The 8,541-nt window shown below is 60.3% G+C and overlaps 1 protein-coding gene across 1 annotated transcript in view; it reads right to left on the bottom strand.

Moving 5' to 3' along the window:
• Positions 1-86: 86 nt before the first annotated feature.
• The window catches only part of TRS120 (trafficking protein particle complex 9), a gene marked incomplete at both ends in the record, with an annotated part of 11,613 nt that continues 3,158 nt past the window's right edge, over positions 87-8,541 (bottom strand). The window contains 29 exons of the mRNA XM_005819301.1: positions 87-134; positions 240-300; positions 472-520; positions 874-1,045; positions 1,090-1,179; positions 1,223-1,383; positions 1,532-1,776; positions 2,062-2,605; positions 2,794-3,701; positions 3,744-3,855; positions 4,049-4,100; positions 4,504-4,554; positions 4,705-4,788; positions 4,833-4,910; positions 5,112-5,174; positions 5,408-5,491; positions 5,538-5,711; positions 5,811-5,849; positions 5,893-6,006; positions 6,056-6,160; positions 6,207-6,264; positions 6,432-6,595; positions 6,826-7,013; positions 7,188-7,251; positions 7,303-7,382; positions 7,542-7,607; positions 7,819-7,936; positions 7,980-8,038; positions 8,204-8,258. Coding sequence (XP_005819358.1) covers positions 87-134; positions 240-300; positions 472-520; positions 874-1,045; positions 1,090-1,179; positions 1,223-1,383; positions 1,532-1,776; positions 2,062-2,605; positions 2,794-3,701; positions 3,744-3,855; positions 4,049-4,100; positions 4,504-4,554; positions 4,705-4,788; positions 4,833-4,910; positions 5,112-5,174; positions 5,408-5,491; positions 5,538-5,711; positions 5,811-5,849; positions 5,893-6,006; positions 6,056-6,160; positions 6,207-6,264; positions 6,432-6,595; positions 6,826-7,013; positions 7,188-7,251; positions 7,303-7,382; positions 7,542-7,607; positions 7,819-7,936; positions 7,980-8,038; positions 8,204-8,258 — 4,086 coding nt within the window. The remainder of the gene's footprint in view (positions 135-239; positions 301-471; positions 521-873; positions 1,046-1,089; positions 1,180-1,222; positions 1,384-1,531; positions 1,777-2,061; positions 2,606-2,793; positions 3,702-3,743; positions 3,856-4,048; positions 4,101-4,503; positions 4,555-4,704; positions 4,789-4,832; positions 4,911-5,111; positions 5,175-5,407; positions 5,492-5,537; positions 5,712-5,810; positions 5,850-5,892; positions 6,007-6,055; positions 6,161-6,206; positions 6,265-6,431; positions 6,596-6,825; positions 7,014-7,187; positions 7,252-7,302; positions 7,383-7,541; positions 7,608-7,818; positions 7,937-7,979; positions 8,039-8,203; positions 8,259-8,541) is intronic.

Consider the following 8,541-nt stretch of genomic DNA (forward strand, 5'->3'; position numbering starts at 1 on the left):
GCTGCTGCTGCTGCTGCTGCCCCCTCTCCTCTTCCTGCTCCTGCTGCTCGAGCTCATTTAGGTCCAGATCCTCTTGGGCTGCACTATCAGCAACTTCTGTTGGCTCCTCCTCCTCCTTCCCCTCCATTGGGATCCTGTATGAGCGTCAGAACCATCTCATCCCCTCCGTGTCTCTTCCTGTAGAGCTCCATGCAAGTTTGCGGCTCCTCCTCCTCCTCCTCCTCCTCCTCCTCTCGCACTGCTGCTGGGGGAGTCTCCGATGCCTTGTGGGGAGTTTCGAGCGACCAGTCGAGAGCTCCTCTGAAAACAAATGAGGAGGAGGAAGGGAAGGGAGGGAGGAAACGAGAAGAGGACAGCGAAAGGGAGGGGAGGAAGAGGAGGAAGAGGAGGAAGAGGAAGAGGAAGAGGAAGAGGAAGAGGAAGAGGAAGAGGAGGGGAGCAGAGGATGAGGAGGTGGCAAAGGGACTTTACCCCATCGTCAGCACATGAGCAGATTCATGCTTGAGCGTGACCCACTGACCTGAAGGTTGCGTGAGAAAAGAGCGAAGAAAGAGCGCAAGGAGGAAGATAGAGAGGAAGAAGTGAGAGAGGAAGAAGTCAGAGGAATGAGGATATGATATGGTTGAAGCAAAGCAGTGGAGGAAGGAGAGGAGAGGAGGCGGAGGAGGGGGAGGAGAGGGAGGAGAGGAGGCGGAGGAGGGGGAGGAGAGGAGGCGGAGGCGGGGGAGGAGAGGAGGCGGAGGAGGCTGAAAGATGAAGAGGAGCGGTGAAGGGGCTGGAAGGAAGGAGCTGGTGTATAAGAAGGATCATGACAGCGCAAGGAGAAAGGGGAGGACGAGAGGAGGAGGAGAGGGGCAGGTCAGGTGGTAGTACCATCCTCGGCCTTGATCTGAACTTGTGAGCAAGCGCGCAGGAAAGTTCCTTCCATGATGCAGCGGACAAGAACTGCCCTAATCTCTTCAACCTCCTCCCTCCCCCTCCAAGAAGGATGGTGGAGCCGAAGGAAGGAGCAGGTCTCCGGTAGCCGGGGAGCCTCGTACATCATCTACCGCCACTCACATCCTCCCCTCCTTGCTCACTTCGCCTCACCTTCATCTCCTTCCCCGCCGTCCCCGCACATGCCGCCAGCTCGTCCTCCATCTGCTCCTGCAGCCCCACTGCCTCCTCCTTCCCTCCTCCCTGCCACTCCGTCAAACAAAACGCCAGAAGAAGCGAGTCCCACCAGCTTGAGGACAAGAATCTTGCCTGCCGGCGACAACACCTCCTCCCCCCTCCTTCCCCTTCCCCCTCCCTCGTCCTCTTCTTCCTCCTGGGATATGCCAGGAAGCAGCCTGTCCTGATCGGGAGGACGAGGAGCAACACGATCAAGTCGGCGCTGCCCATCTGAAGGTGAAAGTCAGGACCATTGACAGGAGCAGGAGCAGGAGCAGGAGCAGGAGCAGGAGCAGGAGCAGGAGCAGGAGCAGGAGCAGGAGCAGGAGCAAGATATTGCATGGGGGGGGGTTAGGTCGGGGAGGAGATATCTCTGTACCTCGGCGAGAGGAGAAGAGGATGCGATGGGGGTTGAGTTCTCGAGAGGAGGAGACGTTGCGGTCCTCCGAGTCCAGCTCAGACAGCAGGGTGTCCTCTTGCACGCTGGAGGAGACGAGCTGGGGAGAGGAGGGGCGGGGAGGTAGCTCCTCCCCCTCCTTCTCCTCTTCACGCTCCTCCTCCTTGGTCTTGGTGCCTTCCGGTTGAGAAGGAGCAGCAGGGGCGGCAGTTGGAGAGTCTTGGGACCTTTGAGAGGGAGGGGGAGGTGAGAGGCGCAAGGGGGGGAGGAGGGACGGCAGGAGACAGGACGAGAAGGAGGAAGGGAGTGGAAGTGGCAGAAAGAAAGAGGAAGAAGGAAACGGTGAGGTAAGGACGAGGAATTAGAGTGAGGAAGCAGAGGGGGGGGGCAGGAAGGAAAAGGAGGAGAAGATTGTGGAGGAAGAAGAAGATGGAGGGAGGAGGTGGAGGGGTGGGAGAAGGCAGGAGGAGGCAGGAAGACCAGGAGGAGAAGGAGGAGGAGGAGGAGCTTACCGGAGCTCGTGAAGGTCCATTGCAAGGTTGAGGACGGTGTCGACAGACTGACTGAGAAGGGAGCGGACGGACGTGAGGCCTCCGGCTGTGACGTCGCGAGTGAGGATGCGATCGAACCTGTTCTTGCGATCTCCTCCTCGTCCTCCTCCTCCTTCACCCCGTGCCTCGTCTCCTGTGGGTCTGATCTGGGGCACTTGCGCCTCCTCTGAGTTCCCGTCCACATCCTCCATTCTTCCCTTCATCTTCTCGTTCATCTTCTCCCTCACTCCCCGCGCACATCCTCCTCCTCCTCCTCCTCCCTCGTCCATCCCCAGTTCAGCTAACACCAGGCTCAACGAGTCCTCGGCCCCAGCTCCTCCCCTGCTGGTGCGGGAGGGCTCGTCGCTCTCGAGCATGCGATCGAGCTCAAACCTCCTCCTCCTTGCTATCAGCGGAGGATCCTGGGCCTCCACCGCCTCCTTGAGATAGACGTTCCTTGCCAGCTGCTTCTTCATGCAGGACGCCTCCTCCTCCTTCTCGACCGCACGCCTGAAATGCGGAGAACCTGAAACAAGGACATACAGGAGGAGGAGAAGTCAGAAGGGGAGGGAGGGGGGAGAGAAGTCAGGAGGAGGAGGAGGAGGAGGTGGTGGTGGTGGTGGTGGTGGTGGTGCAGCAGCAGCAGGGAGAGGGGGATATGGTGTGCAGGAAGGAGAAGCTTGAGCGGGAGAGACATCAAGGGATGGCACTGACCCTGAAGGAGGAGGACGCAAACACACATGCCCATGTGCGCGACGTAACTGCCCACGAGGAGCCAGTTCGCCACCCGGCTCCTCGTTCCCTCCGTCCACACGCTGTCGCTGCACATCGAGGCCGTCGCTGCACATCGTAGAGCACAGGAGGCGACAACGAAGAAGAGGAGGACAGAGGAGGAAGAGGAGGAGAAGCTCCAGTGGATGGAGAGGAGGAGGAGGAGGAGGAGGCTGGTGAGGAACGTGTCTATCGCTCCCCAGGGATCGATGAATCCTCCTCCTCCGCACACCAGCTCTCGGTAGCCCACCATCATCCTCCTATGAAGCCCCTCCCTCCTCAGCACGCTGCAGACCTGGAGGTTCGACAGGCAGGTGACAGCGGCGCAGAAGAAGAGGAGGCAGCGTGCCCATCTCGCCAGCGTCTCCAGCTCAGCGACCCAGCCAGCATGGCAGATCTTGCGAGAGCGGAGGAAGGAGGCAGCAAGCTGAGCAAAGAGGACGGGCGTCAGGACGCCCTCTACCACCCTCCCCCCCCACAGCAGCAGCGCCTCGTAACGGAACCCCGCAGCTGCGTCCCCCACTGACAGCCCTTCCATGCAGGCATGAGCGACGGCGAGGAAGAGAAACAGAAGGCAGAGGACGAGGAGGACGAGACGGACGAGTCGCGCTGCTCCTGCCTGGCTCTCCATGTTCAGATGCTTCTCCTCCTCCCCTCGGCGCGTGTACACCACGGTCTGCACGCCATCCAGCTGCTCCTGCAGGCAGTCAGCCGCCAGCGTCTGCTTCTCGTGCAGGTAGGAACACAGCCGGCGCATGCGGTCCTTCTGATCCGCAAAGCTCTGCTCCAGCCTCCTCACGCTCTCCTCCTGGTCCTTGAGCACAAGCTCGTGCGACAGAATGGTCTCGCCCCTGCGCTACGTCAGCCGACGAGACGGCAGCCCTCGCACCTACATCAAGAGCTCCTTCTCCACGCATTCCTTGAGCGCTTTGATGAGCGAGACGAGCTTCTCACTCCCTCCTCCCTCCCCGCTCGTCATTGCTGCTTCTCTTCCATCAACAAGGCCTGACACAACGGTCGGATCAGCAGGAGCAGCGGCAGCAGGATCAGCAGAAGCAGCAGCCTTCAGCATTTAGTATGTTGTTTGACGCCTCCTGTTCAACAAGAGTTGTTCTCTGGTCCTCTTTCCATCGTTATCATTCCATCTTCCCTCCTTTCATCGTTGCACGACCCTTCTTCGACACCAGTACCCTCTCACCCCTCCAGTGACTCTCAACCCTTATAGCCGACTGGTCTTGCCCGGTCTCACCCTGCCATCTTCAGTCTCATCTTATCCTACATGGTCTATCCTCTCCTGTCTAACCTTGCCCGTTTCCTCTCCTCTCCTCTCCTCTCCTCGCTCCTCTCTCCTCTCTCCTCTCTACCGTCCTCCTCATTCCTCGTCAGTCTTTTTTGTTCCCTTTGACACCAAATTAGACCCACACATTTCACTCAACTCCTCCTCTCAGTCACGTGACCGTGACCCGGCGGCCGGGCCCGGCGGTCAGGCCTGAGCGGCGGCTCAGTCACTAGTGCCGGACTGGGTCACTTCCGAAGTTCCCCGGCCCGGGCCGAGCCTCAGTCGGACGGTGGTGGAGACTTGAAGGTTGAAAGTGCGGAAGTCGCGGGGCACAGTGAGGTGACTGAGATGACACGAATGTTTCATTCCGATACCTCCAGCTCCTCTCTTCTAACAGCTCCCAGCTCGCTCCCAAGAGCGAGGCCCTGGGCCGCAGAATTGGAGTCAGCAGCGGCTGTGCAGGCTCTTTAGCTCAGCTGCTCCGGGGCAGCTCTGCGGAGATGGAGGCTAGAGGGCCTGCGAAGAGGACTTCCTTCCTGTTGAAAAGCAAGTCAGGCAGAGTCGAGCTGGGTCACCAGCTGGGCTACGACTGACCCATCCTTGTCATAGCAGGAGGCCAAGAGAGTGTACGAGCCCGCCTCGAGGAAACAGATTCCCAGCTGCTCCACGTGTCAACCTTGTAACGGAGCAAATTCGCGATCACCTGGTGGACAGCAGCTGGACTTGTGTCCCCGTTCGCCTTCAATGTACAGGAGAGTGCTCCGGCGACGAGGACACCATCCTGTCGTCGAGTCAGAGCAGGAGGAGGAGGAGGAGGAGGAGGAGGATGGGTAGAGGACGGGAAGAAATCACAAGGAGGAGAAGGCGTGCAGCAGCAGCAACGGAGGAAAGGATGGAAGCGGGGGAGGGAGGGGAGGAGAGATTTCACGAGGGTGAGGAGGAGAGGGCGGGGAGGGTGCAAGGAGAGAAGAGGAGCACACACAGGAGGGTCATGGAGACGGGCGAGGGACGAGGAGTCGCTCCATCCTCCGCGACGGATCTCAATCTGTTGGAGGCGTCAGGGAGCGAGACGGAACGAGCGTCAGCTTGCCATGAGGTGCAGAGGAGGGGAGGAGGACAAGAAGGAGAAGAGCGAGATCGAGCAGGTGTAGAAGTTCCCTGTACAGAGTCAAAACAACGAAGCCCTCCTCCTCTTCTTCAGCCCTCTTTCCTCCTCCCCTGCTCTCCCCAGTCCTCCTCCTCCTCCGCCTCCTCCTGGGCTCTCCTCTCACCGGTCACCAAACTGAACGCCGTCTCCCGTTCAGGAGCAGCAACGCCAGAGGAAGCAGCGGTCTCAGACGCGAAGGAGGCATGGAACCAGACCTTGCTGCCACGTCAGCAGCTGGTAGACAGGCGCGTCCCTCGGCACCTTGGCGGGTCTCAAGCAACTGACGTCGGCAGCCTCCAGCTGCATGCCGAGCAGGTTGACAAGTCCGTGACGAGACCCCGACGAGCTCCAGCTGATTCTCAGGTGGGAGAATAGAACGTCCCTCATCCTGCTGCCCGTCACCGCACCTCGGCTCAAGTTCGCGGGCCTTCGAACCTGTCCAGCTGTCGCCGAGCTGCTGCTCTCTTCTTCTCCTCCTCAGTTAGCGCCTGTCCACCGGGTCACTCCTCCCCTTCGCTAGCTCTCAACTCTCACCCGCTGCCCCAATGGCGGGACGTCGTCCTTGCCCGCCTCCTCCACAGACGGTCAGGAGGGTCAGAGGGACCAGGGGAGTCACCTCAGCTGGAGTCTCGAACTTCTTGATGAGCAGCGCGACTCTTTTGACCGAGCGCGGGAGCAGGGAGAACGTCTTGCTGCTTGCGCCGTCCGCGTCTCCGCCGAAGGAGACGCACTGCCAGCAGGTAAGAGGAAGTCGAGAGGACGAGAGAGCAGCTCCGGACCAGCTGAGGCAGGACGGTGACGAGGAGGGACAGGAGTAGGTTGGAGTGGTTGACGACGTCCAGCTTCAGCAGAGCTGCTTGACAGCCTTGCTGCTCGAGACTCGCCTGCCAACTCCGCGTGACCCGAGGAAGCTGACGGGGTCAGAGGAACCTCGACGAGGCAGGTCGTGAAGGCAGGGGGTGGCAGGTTGATGCTTGAAGCGACAAACCTGAGCAACGAGAGAGGGGATGAGTTAAAACACACAAAGAAGTAAGAGCAGTAGCAGAGGCAAGGGCAAGGGCAGAAGCTAGGCATCAGCAAGGGCAGCAGGAGAAGGAGGCAGGAGGAGGAGGAGGAGGACAAGGAGGACAAGGAGGACAAGGAGGGCTGACATACCGGGGAATGACATCGCTCAGCTTGTGATGCTCGTCAAGAGGTTCGTCGGCTCTCGAGCAAGCCTCCATTATCATCGTCTTCTCCTCCAGATGCGCGTCAGCTGCCCAACATTCGCGAATCCGAGCGTTGGAAATTTCAACGGAAGGCTCGACTGCCCTCGTAGTCTGAAGAAGCATGTCAATAGATCCCCTGCCTCCTCCCTGCCTCTTCCCCTCCCCTCTTCTCCCCTCTCCGCCTCCCCTCTCCCTCTCCCTCTCCCCTTCCCTCTCCCTCTCCCCTCCCCTCTCCCTCTTCTCTCCTCTCCCTCTTCTCTCCTCTCCCTTCCCTCTCGTTTCCCCACGTCTTCTCCTGCTCTTTCCCTTCCCTCCTCTCCCCGATACCAACGACGTCTCACCTTCCATACCAGCCTCCTCCAGAAGCTTCGCTCTCTCTTCCGTGCGTACAGAATCTGGACCTCTACCTCCTGCTCCTCTCCTCCGGCGTTGCCTTCCTCCTCCAGCCTCGAGAACGCGTTCGACGAGCGTCGTCCTCCTCTCCCAGGGGCCTCAGCGGAAGCCCAGTAGTCGATTCTTACTGCCTTCCCTAGCACACGCCTTGAGATTTCAAGCAGACAAGCGAAGTAGAGGAGGGAGTTTGATAGCGAGCATCTCCAGCAAAAGGAGGAAGACCACAAGTGTGAGGGGGAGAAGGAGAAGAGAGTAGGGAGGAGGGAGGCGGGAGGGGGGAGTAGGGATGGGGAGGAAGTTTGGGATCTACCTCGATTCAGCGGCAGCGAGGCTTTCAGCGCCTCCTCGTTCACTCGCAGCCCCTTTGTGTTCACCTGGAGGGATGCTCACTTGCTCCCTCTCCGAGCTCCTCTCCAGCTCCCTACCTCCAATACTTCCACGGGTGCCCCCCCGACGTTCTCGAGGAAGAGGACGCCCGTGGTTACTTCGCCTGCTAGCGCGACCCCTTGCATGCTGCAGGTTAGACAGGAAGGAGAGGGAGGGGAGGAGGGAGGAAGAGGGAAGATAAAGGAAGGGGAAGGGAGCAGGTGGAGATAGGAGGCGAGGAGGAAGGAGAACATGAGAGGAGGGGAGTAGAGGAGGGAGGGGAGGGAGAGGACAACACCTGACAGGTCAGGGCCGGAGATGTGGAGCTGTGGAAGTTGCTGGATGACGGCAAACGCGATCCCAGCTGATGAAACTCAAAGTGAGATGCAGACAAGCCTCTGTCCCTCCGCTCCTTTCCTTGCTGCACCTCCCCTCCTCTCCCCTCTCCCTCCCTCCTGTCCTTTTCCTCCCCTCCCCTTTCGCTTTTCCCTCCTCTCCTCTCCCCTCCCTCCCCTTTCTTCTCTCCCTCTCCCTCCCTCCTCTTCCGTCCTCTCCTCTCCTTCTCCCTCACGGACCTTCAGGCGTCTTTCTGCCTCTTTCGCTTCGCTCAGACAGCAGCGGCACCTGCGTCACGACATTCCAGACGCGAAACTTGAGGGCGTCGATGCAGCACTCGACGAGCTGCTCCTCCTCCTTCCCGCACGTCAGCATCCTTGACAAGTGTGGCAGCTCCTACCTCCTCTCCTCTGCTCGCCGATCCCTCTCCCTCCCTCTTCCCCTCCTCCTCCTCAGCCACTGCATCGGTATCAAGGACTGGATCGGAGCAGAGCAGCTCCGACTACCAGGGATGACGGACGCGTAGACAACCTTCCTCCTTGCTGCGTCTCCAGCATCGTGCGGGCCAAGCTCTACCCCAGCTCGGCCCGGTCAGACTCATCACGACACAAGGGAGGGACTGACCTACTACCATCGGCGCCACCTGCAGCTGCACCCCGCGACAAACGGCACCCAGCACCTGCAGGGGAGGGTGACCGGGAGAAGTCTGAGCACGCGCAGGTAGGAGGGGGGATGAAGTACGGGGCTGGGGGAGAGGATAGGAGGAGGGTAGGAGAGGAGGGTAAGAGTTGAAAGGGAGGTAGGAGCACCAGAAGAACTTTGTGGGGCCGGGGGGCGGAGGTGGGAGGGAGGGGGGGGGGGGGGGAGGAGGGAGGAGGGAGGAGGGAGGAGGGGGTAAGGAAGGAGGGGAGGGGGAGGGAAGGACGACGAAGGAGGGAGGACGGAGGGATACGACCGCGGAC

This window comes from Guillardia theta, assembly GCF_000315625.1.
Source record: "Guillardia theta CCMP2712 unplaced genomic scaffold GUITHscaffold_231, whole genome shotgun sequence".
In the NCBI taxonomy this organism is placed as follows: domain Eukaryota; class Cryptophyceae; order Pyrenomonadales; family Geminigeraceae; genus Guillardia; species Guillardia theta.